This window comes from Bufo bufo, chromosome 1 (assembly GCF_905171765.1).
Source record: "Bufo bufo chromosome 1, aBufBuf1.1, whole genome shotgun sequence".
Classification (NCBI taxonomy): domain Eukaryota; kingdom Metazoa; phylum Chordata; class Amphibia; order Anura; family Bufonidae; genus Bufo; species Bufo bufo.
In genome coordinates, this window is record NC_053389.1 from 791,793,349 (window position 1) to 791,813,994 (window position 20,646).

At 41.7% G+C, this 20,646-nt stretch overlaps 1 protein-coding gene across 7 annotated transcripts in view; it reads left to right on the forward strand.

Moving 5' to 3' along the window:
* Positions 1 to 20,646, forward strand: part of NFIX (nuclear factor I X) — a 167,810-nt gene that overhangs the window by 132,999 nt on the left and 14,165 nt on the right. For 6 of the 7 annotated variants that reach the window (XR_005775683.1, XM_040414996.1, XM_040414994.1 and 3 more), the window contains one exon: positions 14,566 to 14,657. The exons of the other annotated variant lie outside the window; for it this stretch is intronic. Coding sequence is in view for 5 of the 6 variants with exons in the window: in XM_040414996.1 (XP_040270930.1) it covers positions 14,566 to 14,657 (92 nt within the window). In the remaining variant the exon portion in view is untranslated. The remainder of the gene's footprint in view (positions 1 to 14,565; positions 14,658 to 20,646) is intronic. 7 annotated transcript variants of the gene reach the window in all.

Below are 20,646 nucleotides of genomic sequence, written 5' to 3' on the forward strand. Positions count from 1 at the left end.
CAATTCTTCTGATATTGGGAGGGAGATCGGGAATTTAAAGAGTACAATGAAGAAATGAATGGAAAGAATTAGAAAATATATACAGAAGAGCAGGGAAAGATGTATAGAGTATGAAAAAATCATGTTTCATACTACAAGGTAGGTTATTACATGGTGGGATAAAAGGAACCAAGCGCCCTTCACTACATAGTACAGCATTGCCCTCTTCAAACAGAATGCATTGGCATAACCCACTTTCATCACATTACTAAAAAACTTTTGCAATTCAGCATTTTGGAAATGATAGGTGGAGCCATGAAAAGCATGTTTTTTGCCCTATGGCCAACTCTGCAACCAAAATTGTTTATGTATGCCAGTGTATACAGCACTTGTATCTCAACTCTCATTTGGTTGCCACAGAAAAAAATGCCCCCACGCCAGGGCAAGATAGAAAAACGTTGGGTCTGTCGAAGAGTTCCATCAGGGGTTAAAGGCCAAAAATGAAGCTTCTGATGGAAAGTGCGCTGTGATGTATACAGAGCTTGAAGGGGTTGTCCGCTTGATTTATATTGATGACCTATCCTCAGTATAGGTCATCAATATCAGATCGGCGGGGGGCGACTCCTGACATCCCACCGATCAGCTCTGCTCGTCGTCGCATCTAAGCAGCTGTAATTACATCTCAGCCATTCCATTCATTTCTATGGGACAGCTCCTGTTCAAGTAAATAAGAAAGAGCCGTCCCATTGAAGTGAATGGGTCGGCGAAGTTGTAATTACACCTGCTCACCACTGCAGTTGCGACGGCGAGCAGGTAAACAATGAAGAGAAGGCGGTGCTCGTTCAAGCGCTGCTTTCTATTCAAACAGCTGATCCTATCCTGAGGATAGGTCATCAATACAAATGAAGCGGACAACCCCTTTAAAGTAAACCAAAGCCTATGTTAGGCTACTTTCACACTTGCGGCAGAGTGATCCGGCAAGCAGCTCCGTCGCCGGAACTGCCTGCCGGTTCCGGCAAAACGTACGCCAACTGATGGCATTTTTAAGACTGATCAGGATCCTGATCAGTCAGAAAAATGTATTGAATTGCCGGAGCCGTCTTTCCGGTGTCATCCGGCGAAACGGATCCGTTATTTATATTTTTCAAATTTTTTTTCGGTCTGGGCATGGGCAGACCGGAAAGACGGATCCGGCATTCCGGTATTTTGAATGCCGGATTCGGCACTAATACATTCCTATGGAAAAAATGCCGGATCCGGCATTCAGGCAAGTCTTCAGTTTTTTGGGCCGGAGATAAAACCATAGCATGCTGCGGTTTTATCTTTTGCCTGATCAGTCAAAAAGACTGAACTAAAGACATCCTGATGCATCCTGAACGAATTACTCGCCATTCAGAATGCATGGGGATATAACTGATCAGTTCTTTTCCCGGTATTGAGCCCCTAGGACGGAACTCTATGCCGGAAAAGAAAAACGCAAGTGTGAAAGTAGCCTTAAACTCATATACAGCATCACTTTCGTAAAATTTATTTATAAAAATTGCACGTTACATTTACAAAAAGTCCCCACAACTAAATATGGAAATAATCGCATGTAGATAGCTTGTGTTTATGGAAGGTAAAGCAGTATTACAAGATAGGAAGAAACAGGAGCATGCTTACATATAATAGCTCTGTAAAAAAGCATTGCTTAATAAAAAATAAAAAAAAACACTACAATTGATAAGGAAGACCTACCAAGGGAAATGGAGAAATATTGCATATATTAAAATGTGAAAATATTTTTTTAAAATATTTGTATGTTGAGATTTGATCTCTTGAAGCAATTGGTCCAAACTTGAGGCTGCAATACTGTGAGATTCTCATGACATTTTCAGTTTCAATTTCACAGTCTATGCCAACCATTTTCATTAAAGGGAACCTGTCACCTGGTATTTTGGGTATAGAGCTGAGGACATGGGTTGCTAGATCGCCGCTAGCGCATCCGCAATACCCAGTCCCCATAGCTCTGTGTGCTTTTATTGTGTCAAAAATACGATTTGATACATATGCAAATTATCCTGAGATGAGTCCAGCATGAAGGAGCCCAGCACCGCCCCGCATCCTCCGAATCTCCTCCTTGCTCCCAGTCACAAAGCTAGAGCGCCGTAATCTCGCGATGCGCGAACTAGCACATGCGCAGTTCGTTCCCTGGAGCTGATGCCAGCACAGGAAAGGAACACTATGCCGACACTGTGCATGCACTAGCTCGCGCATCGCGAGATTACGGCGTTCTAGCTTTGTGACGTCGGGGAGCAAGGAGGAGATTCGGAGGATGCGGGGCGGTGCTGGGCTCCTTCATGCTGGACTCATCTCAGGGACAGGACTCATCTCAGGTTAATTTGCATATCTATCAAATAGTATTTTTGACACAATAAAAGCACACAGAGCTATGGGGACTGGATATTGCAGATGTGCTAGCGGCCATCTAGCAACCCATGTCCTCAGCTCTATACACAAAATCCAGGTGACAGGTTCCCTTTAAACCTTATAGCGACCAAGTGCTGTACATGTATATTACTTAGTGCTAGGCTTTACTCAGGTGTAGGATTAAAGCTTCAGCAATCTAAAAGCAGCAGGTCGGGTCCTTCGGCTGTCAGATACAGTCAGGGACCTCAAGGAGAAGTGGTTTATTACCATTTCTGCCCTCCCCTTTCCTAGGTACATCACCTATTGGACCCGGAGATGATGGAAGTCTAAGGCAGAGCAGAGCTGCAGGGGTCTTAGCAGACCCAGATCAGCTATGTCTGTGCAAAATGCCCTCACAAGGGGGCAGTTTCCCCCTGTAGCTGGGGCTCCTTTAAATGCAATCAAAGAAGAAGCAAACTAAATACAAAGTGTAAGAGGTCTTTTAATGATCTTGTGGGGACATATGTGCCAAAATATATTAAAAAGATATGACAAAATGCAAATATTAAAAATATCAGTAGTAAGAGCACAGATCAACTGGACTTCTTTTCTTGAAGATATTTCGCTAGTCATCTAACTGGATTTCTGAATTACTATGACTCATATGAGAATTCGGCCAGCAATAAATACTGGTGACACGTGCTCCAGTTATGGCGGTCTTTAAGGTGTTTATTGCAATTACATTACTGAAACTATAAGGCGTGCTTAGAGGGGTTTTCCGAGATTTTGAAAATGATGGCCTTTCCTCGAGGTAGATCATCAATATTTGATCGGTTGGGGTCCGCCACCCCTATTGGGCTCAACATGTTACCAAGCACAGCTGCTATACAATGTACGGCGGTGTGCTTGTTGAGCGCCGGTGCCTTCTCAAACAGCTGACCGGAGGGGGTCCAACAGCATCTCAGACCCCCACGATCAGATATTGATGACCTAAAACCCAGACAAAAAATGCTACAAACAACATTTTTGGTCTGGTTGATAGTCAGCATATATGCTGGAAAGCGGCCAGGTTACTGCTGGTGAATGGTGATCCAGTGATGCTCGGTGGTTTTCGTCTATGATGAATATGGTGAACTCCAGCAGTCTGTTCCTCCGCTAGAACAGACTGATGGAGTTCACAGCCTCAACATAAATAGCTTCTTTTTCACCTCTTTTGCACCAGTCCTCCTCTGCGTCTAAATTGCAGACCCAGCTGTCATCAAAGGAGTGTGCTTTGTCCTTAAAATGTAGATAAATGTAGTCCTGGCTGCAGGAGTTGGCTCTTCTGTGCTGGACTATACGCTAGACCGTACTGCATACACAATATTGCTCTTTTGGTGTAGGGTCTTTTGGGTGAACCAGTTGCTGCCTAAGTATGTTGCCAGGTTTAAAGCAATGTTTATTAAAAATTCTTCAGCTACCCCAGCTATGTACCAAAGAAACAAGTTCTGCAATCTGCCCTGCTTCGCACCTTCAATGGCAATCTTGACATTATTTCTTAATTCTTCTCTCATTTTTAATGAAAGCCCATTCTGGATACCTGCAAATTCTAAGGGCCTCTTTGAGGTGTTTCAATACCTTTTGAGGTAACATAGTACATAACATAGTAACATAGTACATAAGGCCGAAAAAAGACATTTGTCCATCCAGTTCGGCCTGTTATCCTGCAAGTTGATCCAGAGGAAGGCAAAAAACCCTGTGAGGTAGAAGCCAATTTTCTCCACTTTAGGGGAATAAAAAATTTCTTCCCGACTCCAATCAGAATAACTCCCTGGATCAACGACCCCTCTCTAGTAGCTATAGTCTGTAATATTATTACGCTCCAGAAATACATCCAGGCCCCTCTTGAATTCCTTTATTGTACTCACCATCACCACCTCCTCAGGCAGAGAGCTCCATAGTCTCACTGCTCTTACCGTAAAGAATCCTCTTCTATGTTTGTGTACAAACCTTCTTTCCTCCAGACGCAGAGGATGTCCCCTCGTCACAGTCACAGTCCTGGGGATAAATAGCTGATGGGATAGATCTCTGTACTGACCCCTGATATATTTATACATATTAATTAGATCTCCCCTCAGTCGTCTTTTTTCTAAAGTGAATAGCCCTAATTTTGATAATCTTTCAGGGTACTGTAGTTGCCCCATTCCAGTTATTACTTTAGTTGCCCTCCTCTGAACCCTCTCTAGCTCTGCTATGTCTGCCTTGTTTACAGGAGCCCAGAACTGTACACAGTACTCCATGTGTGGTCTGACTAGCGATTTGTAAAGTGGTAGGACTATGTTCATATCACGGGAATCTATGCCCCTTTTGATGCAACCCATTATCTTGTTGGCCTTGGCAGCAGCTGCCTGACACTGGTTTTTGCTGTTTAGGTGTTTAAAGACCCTACACCAAAACACAAAAAGAGCAATAGACCAATAATGTGCATGCAGTGGAAGAGTGCCAGGAATTATACATACAAAAAAGCAGCTACACCAGCGTAGGTCAGGACTCAGCTCTGTACCTTTTTAAGGACAAAGGACATTTGTTTGATGACAGCAAGGTCTGCATCTCAAACACAGAGAAGGACTGGTGTGAAAGAAGCTAGTTATGTTAAAGCACGATTTTCATATTAAGTTGCGCAGGTGCAGCGAGATGTCACTTGAGCGACCGCACGATCTGCAATTTCTCTGCCATCTTCAGCTTCATTTTACCTACTGCGCAGGCACAGTAGGTTAAATTAAGCTGAGGCCGGCAAAAGGGACGCAGACCGTGCAGGAGCTCAAGTGACATCTTGTTGCGCCTGCGTGAGATTACAGTGCAGGGTCTGCTTGACATCAGAGGAGCTACGAGGGGACTTCGGGATGAGGGGCGGTGCGAGACTCAGCCAGAATAGGTGCAGCTGGGCTCCATTAACCGCTAGGACAGCCTCTTGGGCTCTTTTCACAGGTTAGCATAAATAAATTAGGTTTTTAAGGGCAAACCACAGCATTCGTATGTGAGACACAGGTATATTTCTCACATACTCAAGGTGTCCTCAGTGAACCTGTAGACAGCCTAATATGAAAAATCATGCTGGCGGAATCCCTTTAAGTTGAAGAAACCAAGCTTGAAAAGAGATGGAGGGGTGTGACATCTATTGTATGCCACTTACAATGTGGCTCTAACACCTCTCCAAAGGCAGTTTAACCACACCTAAAGCTTCAGTCATGGAAATGCAGTTAACACCTTACCCCCATGACTGAAGCAAAAGTCACCAGTATTTAATGCGGGAGAATTCTCGTAGAAGTCATTCTAATTTAAAAAGCCAGTCGGATGACTAGTGAAACATCTTAAAAAAAATACACAATAATTCATACCATGCCCTAGATAAATGAGAACCTTTACAGACAACTATAAGAAAAATAAAATAAAAATAAATGCACGTACAAAACGTTGCCATAATCTCGATGTTCGTGCAAAAATATACATACCGTATTTTATATCAAAATGACACACACAATAGGAAACCAATTTTAATATTTTTTTAATGTCAGTTTGGATATTTAAAGAATGAGGAGCTATAGTTTAAAATTATATATATATTTTATCTTTCACATATGTATCTAAAAACTGAAAAAGAAACAAACACATTAATTCAGTGCCCTATGTGTCTTATAAGGGTACTTTCACACTAGCGTTTTTCTTTTCCGGCAATGAGTTCCGTCACAGGGGCTCTATACCGGAAAAGAACTGATCAGTATTATCCCCATGCATTCTGAATGGAGAGTAATCCGTTCAGGATACATAAAGATGTCTTCAGTTCAGTCATTTTGACTGATCAGGCAAAATATAAAACCGTAGCATGCTACGGTTTTATCTCCGGCGAAAAAAAACTGAAGACTTGCCGGAATGCCGGATTCGGCATTTTTCACCATAGGAATGCATTAGTGCCGGATCCAGCATTCAAAATACCGGAATGCCGGATCCGTCCTTCTGGTCTGCGCATGCGCAGAACGGTAAAAATGTGAAAAAAGATACAAGACGGATCCGTCTGTCCGCATGACAAGTGGAGAGACGGATCCGTTCTTGCAATGCATCCGGATGCGTCTCACAAATGCTTTGAGTCACATGCAGATTGGCGGATCCGCGGGCAGTTCTGACGACGGAACTGCCTGCCGGATCACACTGCCGCAAGTGTGAAAGTAGCCTAAAATACATGCAAAAGTTTGTAAGGCTAACAAATAAAAGTGAGTCATAAAGGCACCATCTGAGCTGAATTGCAAAGAAAACCAGTGTGGTCATTAAAGGGGTATTCCCATCTGGACATTTATAGCATATTTATAAAATGTCTGATAGGTGTGGGACCCACTCCTATCTAAAAAAAAAAATAAGCCCTGAAGTGAATGGAGAGCATGCAGCATATTTATGGAGAAAACAATGGCGGGCCCCCATTCTTGAGACAGGATAAAGTCCCAAAAATGGGATCCACACTTATCAGACATGGCAATATGCCATAAATATCAAGATGGGAATACCCTTTATGGCCTTTTCAGGTCTGGTCATTAGGGAGTTAAAGTGGTACAAGTACACATTATGTCTAACTAATATGGTTGGTGATATGAATTCCCACAAGGTGTCCATGGTAGCACGATACTTAAAGGGGTATTCCCATCTCAACAATAGGGGTATGTCGTTAGGATATTCCCCCATTGTCTGATAGGTGCAGGTCTCAGAGGTGGGACCCGTACCTATCTCGTAAATACAGCCGGCAAAGCAGTGAGATGTAACCTGAATCCTTTAGTCTCAGTTCATAGTATGCTACACTTGGAAAATTTCCTGATTCCAGAAGAGCAAATTGACTCATATAAATTGCTTTGTCTCATCAAGAGCTCTAAACCTGCATCCAGACTCTGTGCTCTTCAGCTTCGAGGACACCTTCTCGCAGGTGTACAAGTCTTACAAATTAATTAACTCATCTCTATTCCTGAAGTATACATCTAACACACTCACAGATTATTTTTAGCCAGACATACGTCCCTTGGACACAACCTTTGCCATTATACCGTTTATTCAAAAGCGCAGTCGACTACAGTTTTTTAGTACAACTATGCAAAAATAAAAATTATTCTCAATTAATGGGAGTCAATAGCAAACATATGCAGCAGTCAAGATACAGGTACACACAGTGGTCACGTAAAACGTAATCCAGTATGGTGTGAGCCTAGTCTCCTTAGTGCAGCTTAAAGCTCTGGGCCTGTAACTTATGTTTTTCACATGTTTAATGCATGCATTTAAACCTTTTAGCTTTTAGGTCTCCTTTAAATGAAATTAGGATTCCCACAGTTTATTTAAATTATTTAATAGAATTTCATGCGTAAGCTTGCTTATTCCCCGGCCCTTATCGCAAATGGTCACACCTAAATACAATTATTTTAATCTTAAACGGTTTGTCTAGGATTTCACAACTGATAAAGGCTATGTACAACTTCAGGGGCAATTTTTTTTTCATGATTGCATTTTACCCATTTGGGGTTGAAATCATTTTTTCAATTGGTCTTTATTAAAAAAATATTGAGCTGTTCTGTCACTCAGGGTTAACTGTTTTTATACCGTATTTCTCCGAAAATAAGACAGGGTCTTATATTATTTTTTTTCCCCGAAAAAGGGTTAGGGCTTATTATTGGGGTAGGGCTTATTTTGGCTCCATGAACATATTTTATATAGACACATGCCAATTACAGAACAGTCCCTGGACAGTGTTTATATTAAATATGACTATAAACCCCCTCATCCATAGGAATGCACCCATATACTGCAGTACATGGGTGCATTGTTATGGATGAGGGGGGATATAGTCATATTTGCCACACATTTTTCATTCTGGTACTGTATATTGCCCCTGAGCTGTCCTTACCCAAGGGACCCAGGCAGCAATCTACGGTACCAAGGAGAGCAGATACGGCACGGGAGAGATGTAGGGAGCTCCTCCAGGCAGCAGAGAGGAGAAGGAGATCCTCCTGCCTCCTTCATGGCTGGCGGCAGTACAGGGCATACAAAGAAGCTGCCAGCCCGCCCAACGTGAAAGTGAAGGGAAGCGAAGGGGCACATTTCCCCCACCTTCCCTTTATATCAATAAAATACGGCTGTATCTAGGGCTTATTTTTGGAGTAGGTCTTTTAAGATATTTTAAGCCTACTCCAAAAACCCTGCAAAATAGCGCTAGGGCTTATTATCGGGGTATGGCTTATTTTCGGGGAAACACGGTAGTTGTGTGAATCCTACTTTGACTTTGTGTCCGTCATCTAATAAGCCCTATCTCTAAATTACTAAAAGGTCATAAACATTTAAGCCACATTATTATCATTAAGATAAAAACTGAGCTATAATAAGTGTTTATAATGTGAGACGGCTGAGGTAAGGAGTCCGTCAGCTAGCTGTCTGCCGAAGCAGACAGAAAATTCTGATTCTGCTAGTAAGGTATCTCAGCTCTGTACAGTTGAAAAAAAGATTTTTAGCTTATAATGAGTACAATGCACTAATAAAAAAAATTGCCCTCCAACGGTGTTCATAGCCTTTAAGATAGGCCATTAATGTTGGATTTTGTCACAACGTTTTCACTACATTTTACATCCTTTGTGGACATACAATAGGTACAAAAAATCCGCACTTACAAATTTTTTTATATATCTTTAGCGCGCTTCTGATAACATTGTGCCACCACCAGAGGGAGCTCAGGAGTTTACTTCATGCTGATTATAATGATACAGTATGCAGTAAGATGTTTTCATTATATAGAAGCGGCAAAACCCCTTTTGGCCAGGGCCCCACAGTGTCATTAGATTGCCAGCAAATTTTGCTTCAGACCTCTTGTACTTTATATGAATACCCTAAACGTAAAACCTTCATGTAAATGAATGTGAAAAAATAGCAAACTAAAACAAGTCAAATATACAATATATAACAGAAGATAATTTACCCTGAATATAAAAATACAATTTCAAACTGTGGATTTAGGATGCTAAAAAGAAAATACACTCTGCTGCCACCCCAGAAGAGCTGACAGTCTACGTGTGTGAAAACAGTTTTATTTTCTTCCTCATGGATGGCCATTTAGTGATTGCTTCTAAATAGGAAAGGGAACAGTAATCTAAATGACTAAAAAGACAGTACTTCACAGCCATGGGCTGCTTTTTAGACCAGGCCTTAGAAAAGTGACATAAATAACACATAAGCTACTCAATGAAATAACTGTGAATCTGTCATCAAACAAGACCTCAATAGTTTAATTAGGCAATGAGTACTTTTCATTTTCACTAATTCTGAACAACTAGGTCACCATATTGAAGTCTGACCAGGTATTGCATTGAAGCTGTCTATGCCGATACCAGTGGTTGATCTTTTACAAATACAGACTCCTTCTGCTGTATTTGTAACTACTGTACGATTTCTAACATAAAGCGAGGAAGACCATATAGATGATAGTATATAATATATACATATAATCTAAATGAAAAGTTTAGCACCTATGTCAATATATTACTTATCTAACGCTCATCCTGGCTTATAGCTCGTATAGTCCAGAGCTACATTCAGTATTCTGCTGGTTATTAGAAACAGTCGACAAAGTTGATGGCAAACGACAATGTAGTAGCAGCTAGTTTTAAAGGGTTTCTGTCCTCAGAAATAACGTTATGTAGCTGACTGACAGCGATGGGCTAATGTCCGCAGTACATAACAGTGTGCTTTATAACTCCCTGCTTGCCACCATTCTCTTAAAATAAAGACTTTGAAAATATGCTAATGAGCCTCTAGGTGCTATGAGGGCGTTGCTTCAGCACCTAGAGGTTCGGTCTACGCACCCTTTGGCACGCCCAGGTCCAGTTGATTGATGTCTGAGTTCTCCTCATCTTCACGTAAATCCCACGCCTGCAAAGTCCAGTTTAGTATTCGGCGCAGGCGCAGTGAGGAAGTCGACAGCAGGAGCGCGTACTTCATTCACTGCGCCTATGCCGAATACTAAACAGGACAGCGCAGGCGCGGGTTTTACAGGACGATGAGGAGAATTCGAAAGTCAATCAACTGGACCTGGGGATGCCAAAGGGTATGTAGACCGAGCCTCTAGGTGCTGAAGCAACGCCCTTATAGCACCTAGAGGCTCATTAGCATATTTTTTAAGACGTTATTTTATGAGAACGGCGGCAGGCAGGGAGTTATAAAGCACACTGTTATGTACTGTGGACATTAGCCCATCGCTAATTTCAGTCAGCTACATAATGTAATTTCTCATGACAGAAACCCTTTCAATACATCAGATTACAATACAGTACCTGTACTGGGTACGACTTCCCAGAATCTAAATCCCCAATCCAGAAAATTGACTAGCAGGGAATACTGGCAGATTTCAGATCTGTAGACTGCAAAACTGTGAATGCAGCTCTGAAGTATAATACAGGATGTAACTCGGGATCAGTACAGGATAAGTAATGTATGTACACAGTGACTTCACCAGGAGAATAGTGAGTGCAGCTCTGGAGTATAATACAGGATGTAACTCAGGATCAGTACAGGATAAGTAATGTATGTACACAGTGACTTCACCAGTAGAATAGTGAGTGCAGCTCTGGAGTATAATACAGGATGTAACTTAGGATCAGTACAGAATAAGTATTGTAATGTATGTACACAGTGACTGCACCAGCAGAATAGTGAGTGCAGCTCTAAAGTATAATACAAAATGTAACTCAGGGGATCAGTACAGGATAAGTAATGTAATGTACACAGTGACACCACCAGCAGAATAGTGAGTGCAGCTCTGGAGTATAATACAGGATGTAACTCAGGATCAGTACAGGATGAGTAATGTATGTACACAGTGACTCCACCAGCAGAATAGTGAGTGCAGCTCTGGAGTATAATACAGGATGTAACACAGGATCAGTACAGGATAAGTAATGTAATGTATGCACACAGTGATTTCACCAGCAGAATAGTCAGTGCAGCTCTGGAGCACAATACAGGATGTAACTCAGGATCAGTACAGGATAAGTAATGTAATGTATGCACACAGTGATTTCACCAGCAGAATAGTGAGTGCAGCTCTGTAGTATAATACAGGATGTAACTCAGGATCAGTACAGGATAAGTAATGTAATGTATATACACAGTGACTCCACCAGCAGAATAGTGAGTGCAGCTCTGGAGTATAATACAGGATGTAACTCAGGATCAGTACAGGATAAGTAATGTATGTACACAGTGACTGCACCAGCAGAATAGTGAGTGCAGCTCTGGAGTATAATACAGGATGTAACTCAGGATCAGTACAGGATAAGTAATGTAATGTATATACACAGTGACTCCACCAGCAGAATAGTGAGTGCAGCTCTGGAGTATAATACAGGATGTAACTCAGGATCAGTACAGGATAAGTAATGTAATATATGTACACAGTGACTCCACCAGCAGAATAGTGAGTGCAGCTCTAAAGTATAATACAAAATGTAACTCAGGGGATCAGTACAGGATAAGTAATGTAATGTACACAGCGACACCACCAGCAGAATAATGAGTGCAGCTCTGTAGTATAATACAGGATGTAACTCAGGATCAGTACAGGATAAGTAATGTAATGTATATACACAGTGACTCCACCAGCAGAATAGTGAGTGCAGCTCTGGAGTATAATACAGGATGTAACTCAGGATCAGTACAGGATAAGTGATAAAACACTCCAAAGCCAAACACTGGTCATTTAAACATTCGACCATAGTTTGCAATTTTAAAAGTAAGAAAAGCTATGGCTTCATTATTACAATCATGCAGACTTTTATACTATGTATAGTCTGGTTTTATGACAGATTTCCTTCACTGATTGGGAATCCTGGCCATGAAGTGACTGCCCAGAATTTTGTTGCTGGTATAGGTGACTCTAAACATATAATTATATACAGTACAGACCAAAAGTTTGGACACACCTTCTCATTCAAAGAGTTTTCTTTATTTTCATGACTGTGAAAATTGTAGATTCACACTGAAGGCATCAAAACTATGAATTAACACATGTGGAATTATATACATAACAAACAAGTGTGAAACAACTGAAAATATGTCATATTCTAGGTTCTTCAAAGTAGCCACCTTTTGCTTTGATTACTGCTTTGCACACTCTTGGCATTCTCTTGATGAGCTTCAAGAGGTAGTCCCCTGAAATGGTTTTCACTTCACAGGTGTGCCCTGTCAGGTTTAATAAGTGGGATTTCTTGCCTTATAAATGGGGTTGGGACAATCAGTGGCGTTGAGGAGAAGTCAGGTGGATACACAGCTGATAGTCCTACTGAATAGACTGTTAGAATTTGTATTATGGCAAGAAAAAAGCAGCTAAGTAAAGAAAAATGAGTGGCCATCATTACTTTAAAGGGAACCTGTCACCGGGATTTTGGGTATAGAGCTGAGGACATGGGCTGCTAGATGGCCGCTAGCACATCTGCAATACCCAGTCCCCATAGCTCTGTGTGCTTTTATTGTGTAAAAAAAAACGATTTGATACATATGCAAATTAACCTGAGATGAGTCAGAGCTTGAAAATATGACTCTTCTCTGGTCACACAAGTAAGATATGACTCTTTTATGTTAATTTGCATATGTATCAAATCTGTTTTTATACACAATAAAAGCACACAGAGCTATGGGGACTGGGTATTGCGGATGTGCTAGCGGCCATCTAGCAACCCATGTCCTCAGCTCTATACCCAAAATCCCGGTGACAGGTTCCCTTTAAGAAATGAAGGTCAGTCAGTCAGCCGAAAAATTGGGAAAACTTTGAAAGTAAGGGCTATTTGACCATGAAGGAGAGTGATGGGGTGCTGCGCCAGATGACCTGGCATCCACAGTCACCGGACCTTAACCCAATCGAGATGGTTTGGGGTGAGCTGGACCGCAGAGTGAAGGCAAAAGGGCCAACAAGTGCTAAGCATCTCTGGGAACTCCTTCAAGACTGTTGGAAGACCATTTCAGGGGACTACCTCTTGAAACTCATCAAGAGAATGCCAAGAGTGTGCAAAGCAGTAATCAAAGCAAAAGGTGGCTACTTTGAAGAACCTAGAATATGACATATTTTCAGTTTTTTCACACTTGTTTGTTATGTATACAATTCCACATGTGTTAATTCATAGTTTTGATGCCTTCATAGTCATGAAAATAAAGAAAACTCTTTAAATGAGAAGGTGTGTCCAAACTTTTGGTCTGTACTGTATGTACCCTCCCTTATTAGTTATCCAAGCCCCATAAGGAGTAAATTACCACATAAATTGGCTGTCGATAGGTGGGACTTGTGCCTTAAAGAGCACTTTAGAAATGTTTGTGTCTTGCAGTTTAAGAACTGCACAGGCTGTTGGTGATAACAGATTTGTCAATGATGGTAGGGGGTGCATTAAACATAAGTGTGCCCCTCTTGACACAGCCCACAATAATGGTCTAAATGAAAGGTAACAGAGACATTGGAGATAATTTGCTTCCCACCGTCATATAGTGCAGAGGGGGTTGATGTGCTTTCAGTAATTGTACCCTAGTGCTATATTTTTGATACAATCAGGTGTTGGCCATAATTTGCTAAACAGCATTAGAAAGGGTTGGGTTCTGGTGGAGGGGGCGCTCAACCATGTTAAAATTAGCAATGACTATAGGGCCACTTATGAGTAAGCATAAAAAAAAAGATGGTGCTAATGTTACCAGAGGATAGAAAATTATTGTAGTTGATGTTGTAGCTGAGACGTCTTAGGAAATGTCTTATGGATACACCCTAATTATCCTGCGTAGCCGGGGACACACAAGCACTAGTAATTGTATACACGCGTGTTAGGTGTGCATTTAGATGTGTGTGTTTGTGTAGGGGGAGTTGTGATGTATAAGTTTTGTGTCTGATTGCTTATCTCTTTCTCTCTCTCTTTTTCCCCATGTGTTCCGATTGTGTGCGCATGTGTAACAATGTATCCGTCCTTGTGTGTTACATTGCGTGTAACTGCATTACCATCTGTCTCCACACACTGTTTTGTGGCTGTGTTGCGTTACTGCATTGCATGATTTTGTCGCTACTGTCTGGCTTATTTTGTCGCAATGCTGTTTTATTGTGCTGCTCCATTTTTGTGTATCATTCCATTGTGTCGCTGTGTCATTGTGTTGCTGTATTGTGTTGTTGTGTAGCATTCTCAGCGCCTTCCCCCGCCGGGTCCAACAGGTTTGTCACAATTGGATCACGAGACAGCAACTTTCTGAACCTCCCCCAGCAGTCTCAAGTAAGTCAGAGATATTCCCTGATATGTAATTCACCTTTTACTAAACATACACCCCCTCCTAACCTGTAATAGACCATTTACTAATCACAGCTCTCCCTACTGAGGAATGCATCAGTCCCTAATCTGTAATGCACACCGATAACTAATCACTACTCACTCTAATCTGTAATACACTGATAAATCAGCCCTCGTCTGAAATACCTAGATGACTAATCGCTAATGCACGACCCTCTGTTCATTGTATGCATCCAAATAATTTGTAACATAAACTAATCACAGCTCCTCCTGCTCTATAATACAAGCCCAGCTATCCCTAGCCTATAATACTTTTCATCTCCATATATTAAATCCAGACCCGATCTGCCCAGCATGTGAAGAATCATTCCTCATGATGCAAATATCGCTAGGCACAGTGCTGCACGTGTATAACATTATCTAAGAGATGATTAATGCTTCCATTTAAACTTTTTTTTTATCAGTAACAAAGACAAATGTTATGTTTTTAAACTCGTTTTGATGGAGTCTGAAAGTGATCACTTAATTGCTGCCACCGGTCAATGGTTACCACCAGACAGCTGATGATTGTCTTTACCATTATAGTCACCTTAAAGGGGTTGCTCAGGTTTTTCTCTTGTTTTTTTATTTATTATTTTTTAATCTAACCCCCAGACATAGACCTGTGGGGAAATCCATATTCACTTGCTTCCCGCTGCACGGTTAATACTCTGTGGCTCCAGAGCTGTCTTCACCGAACCTCTGGCACAGATAGTAGTGCGCCGCTGCAGGCAATGACGGGGCTCAGCCGTGACCGCCTGGGAGCTAGAATCAAGCTAAGTGGATAAGGAGAGTGTGGATTTCTCTACAGGTCCAGATATCTGGGGGTTGGATTACAAAATCAAAACTTGGACAACCCCTTTAACGCAATTCTGCACTGCACCCCACTGTTTAATATACTGTTTTTAAATATACTGTACCTTTAACAAAGTTAAAACAAATTACTGTTCTAATACATTTTATTTACAACTATCCAGAAATTACTGATATTTCCCTTTAAGTAAATGTCCACCTTCTAACACCTTGTTTTTAGGGTTAACAACTCTCTTGCTATAGGCTATAGGAATTTTATCCTTTAATTCTAAGTAGGTGAATTGGTGCTCAGCATCAGAGAAACAGATATATATCTAGGGATCTGCTTTTTTGATACTGAGCTCCACATCACCTGCTTTTTTAAACACATCTTTATAATTAAAGGAAGAAATTCTTGTTGCCTGTGGCGCCCACTAGGGGGAGCTTAAGGTCTTTCTGCCTCCTGTTTATAGAGTTCAATTTATAAATCATGTGCAGCAAGCACTAGCGCTCCCCCTAGTGGTGGTGACAGGTAGTCAGAGTTTTATCATTTCACTTTATCGTTATAAAGTAGATTCAGAGTTTTGCATCAGCAATAAGGATATTCTGAAGATACAGAACCACATATTATGCAAGTTTGGACTTCTTTTTAAAACACATAATATATGGACTTTAAATGTACCTCCTTAAACTTAAGTATAAAGGCAGTATTATTGTTGCTTGAGTGCATACAAGCAGCCATTTTTCCTTAAAGGAGTATTTCCAACGCAGACAATGGGGGCACATGGCTAGGATATGACCCCATTGTTTCATAAGTGCGGGTCCCACCTCTGGGACCCGCACCTATCTCTAAAACGAAGCCTAACATGAGGCCGGCAAAGTGGTGGCCAGCGGAGCCAAGTCCAGCCACCATCAAAGCCTTTCTATTGGCCCGCTGAAAATAGCCAAGTGGTGCGCTTGGTTATTTTAGGAAACCCCATAGAAATGAATGGCAGTGCACCGCGATTGTGCGGCCACCGCTCCCATTTATTTGGCGGCCCCATAGAAATGAATAGAGGGCAGCCAAATAAATGGGACTTTTCTGGCTCAGTTTACGAGATGGGTGCAGGTCCCAGAGGTAGAACCCACACCTATCAGACAATGGCGGCATATTCTAGCAATACGCCCCCATTGTCTGAGATGACACAACCCCTTTAAGTCTGTACTGCATGCCATAATCTTCCCAGTATATGCCCTCTGTCCTGTTGCTCATAAAATATCAACTCATTCTCTCAGCCCTATACAAAGAACATCATCACTTAAATCAGACCCTGTCACAATCTAACTTCTAATTTCACAGGAGGTAGATTAACCTATAAGTATATTCTGCTGTATGGAACCTATTATCTTTCACAGGTGTTTGTCACAATTCTAAGCCAAACGTAAATGTCCTTTTTTTGTAATAATACGTATGTTTTCATTTATAATTCATCCAGCCCTAATCTTTTGTATTCTGCCATGTAACATGGCAATAACTGTGCAGAGAAGCTCATACACATAAGATTTTAATCAGTAACAATGTGGCCGACCAATTTTTACATGAACAATCCCACCAGGAATATTACAGATTAAACTGAGCAATAAAATGAAAAACTGACTTTCTGAGGCAAATGGACTCATGACTTCATCCGATCATGCCATACACCTGTACTTTCAGCCGACCACAGTGAAATTTTTCCAACCTGATGAATTACATTTTCAGCAGACAGAAGAAGCCTGCAGTTTCGAGTAATCAATCACGTTAAATTTTCAACTTTATGAGCAAAATCGGATATTTCAGACAACTTTCACGTGTACAGGCCCCACAATCTCTAATTAGATAAATAATTATACCTTGTGTACAGTAATCCTCTAAGTAGTAACAGCTCGATATAAATTAGGCTACTCTCACACTCGCGTTTGGTGCGGATCCGTCATGGATCTGCACAGACGGATCCGTTCAGATAATACAACCGTCTGCATCCGTTCAGAACGGATCAGTTTTCTTTTGTGCCAGACTGTGTCATGGAAAACGGATCCGTCCCCATTGACTTACATTGTGTGTCAGAACGGATCAGTTTGGCTCAGTTTCGTCAGACGGACACCAAAACGCTGCAAGCAGTGTTTTGGTGTCCGCCTCCAGAGCGGAATGGAGACGGAACGGAGGCAAACTGATGCATTCTGAGCGGATCCTTCTCCATTCAGAATGCATTAGGGCAAAACTGATCCGTTTTGGACCAAATGTGAGAGCCCTGAACAGATCTCACAAACGGAAACCAAAACGCCAGTGTGAAAGTAGACTTAGGCCTCATGCACACGACCGTTATTTTGGTCCGCATCCGAGCCACAGTATTTGTGGCTCGGATGCGGACCCATTCACTTCGATGGGGCCGCAAAAGATGCGGACAGCACTCCGTGTGCTTTCCGCATCCGTTGCTCCGTTCCGAGGTCCGCAAAAAAAATATAACATGTCCTATTCTTCTCCGTTTTGTGGACAAGAATAGAAAGTTATATTAATGGCTGTCCGTGCCGTTCCGTAAATTGCGGAATGCACACGGACGCCATCCGTGTTTTGCGGATCTGCAATTTGCGGACCGCAAAACACACAACGGTCGTGTGCATGAGGCCTTAGGCTGCGTTCACATCATCATAGAGTTCCACTGTAAAAAACACCTAAACCTATAAGTTTTTTACTTGACTCTGCAGAATGGAAAGGCGTGGTGTACTACTCTTTTGCTTTCTTTCCCCCCCCCCCAATGTATATGTTAAATTTAGGACAAAAACGTGATCTGAACCCAGCCTCACTGATAAGTAACGACAACACCTCCACCCTGAACACAAATAATTGTTTTTTGAATGATAATATTCCACCCCCAAGTAATAGAATCAATACAATCAGCCGCTTATCTCTTATGTATTGATGCCTAAATACACACCCCAATCTTTAATAAAGCCCCCGCTTTTGTTGTAGCCCAATAGAGTAACTGCAATTACGCCCATACATAACCACAAAACTAAAATGCAATACAAACTATTACACAACTTATACATTATCTTAAAAGGTTGTCTCATGTAGAGAAAGTTATCATGTAGAGAAAGTTAATACAAGGCACTTACTAATGTATTGTTATTATCCATATCACTTGCTGGCTTGATTCATTTTTCTACCACATTACACACTTCTCGTTTCCATGGTTACAACCACCCTACAATCCATCAGTGGTGGCGGTGCATGCACACTATAGAAATAGGCCTTTCTGGTGGCTGGTACTGTGGGAGTACGCATAGGCTGTTTCCTATAGTGTGCAAGCAAGGCTACCACTGCTGGATTGTAGGGTGGTTGTAACCATGGAAACGAGAAGTGTGTAATGTGGTAAAAAAATGAATCCAGCCAGCAAAGGAAGTGATATGGATAATAACAATACATTAGTAAGTGCCTTGTATTAACTTTATCTACATGGTAAATGCTATTTGCTGAAGTGAGACAACCCCTTTAAATACACTTACAACTAATTTCAGATCAACCCCTGCCTATACCTCTTATTAGGTCCTATAGAGGTCTCCACTTGGGACAACTTTCTATACAACCTAATCTGTAGTACTCCAAACTGTAATAAACAATTTAGTAATCCTAATTCTAGTCAACCCTATAATATATTAGATCCCACATGTAATAAATCTCTACTGTAAACCATTACAACTACAACTATTTTCCCTAATCTCTAATGCAGTATATCATGCCTACAACACTAGCTAAACACTATGGGGGAAATATATTACTCCCAATACACCTATGTTTGGCTTAAAAAAGTCATGAAGCCCTGGTTCTGCAACTTTTTAGTCGAAACAGGCATTTTCCGCTGCCCTCACCAGGCTGAGGCCTCATGCACACGACCGTTGTGTGCATCCGTGGCTGTTGTTCCGTTTTCCGTGATTTTCTGCGGACCCATTGACTTTCAAAACTCGGAAAATGCACCGCTGTTCATCTGCGGCCGTGATCCGTGTTTCCTGTCCGTCAAAAAAATATGACCTGTCCTATTTTTTTGACGGACAACGGTTCACAAACCCATTCAAGTCAATAGGTCCGTGAAAAACTCAGATCCGACAGTATATTCTAACACAGAGGCGTTCCCATAGTGATGGGGACGCTTCAAGTTAGAATATACTACGAACTGTGTACATGACTGCCCCCTGCTGCCTGGCAGCACCCGATCTCTTACAGGGGGCTGTGATCCGCACAATTAACCCCTCAAGTGCCACACCTGAAGGGTTAATTGTGCGTATAATAGCCCCCTGTAAGAGATCAGGTGCTGCCAGGCAGGAGGGGGCAGACCCCCCTCCCCTGTATTTAACTCATTGTTGGCCAGTGCGGCCTCCCCTCTCCCCCCCCCCTAATTAAAATCACCTTCCCTCAGAAATCCGTTTTGCGGACCGCAAAAAAAAACCTTTGTGTGCATGAAGCCTTACAGGGAGACATCGTACCTGGCTCATTCATCGTTATTTATGCCAGAAACGAGTGTAAATAATGAATGAAATGTACGCCAGCTCCAAGCTGCTGTAGATATCAGTTTGGCGCACTGACTGCCGGAGGAGGCATATAATTTATGACGAAGACTTTCTGGTAATGTTCTTTCAAAGAAAGATCTTTCCTCTAAAACAGGGATCTCAAACTCGGCCGTATGTATATATATATATATATATATATATATATATATATATATACAGTATATATTGGCCACACAAAGAAAACATTTCCAGCTGACAGGCCACATTAGTTTCAGATATGATACAATCGAAAGTAATTCTAATCGACTATAGCACTGCATACCTCTTACATCCAGTGACATCTCCTCTGATGTACATGCTCTCTTTCATCATCTCCATTTGGACCAGACCACCATTAGAACTTCTTTCAGACCTGCCTTGTCTCTTCAAAGTTTGGCACACAGACATCTTAGGTTCCTCACTTTTCCATCATCCTCCCCCTCCTGGTGCCCCAAAAATGTAATTCTGCTACCTCCCCCTTCTCTCTCCAATACTGTGCTCTCCAATGCCCACAAATATTATACTGCATAAATAATAGTGCCATACAGATAGCCCCCCCATAGTAATAATGCTCCCAGAC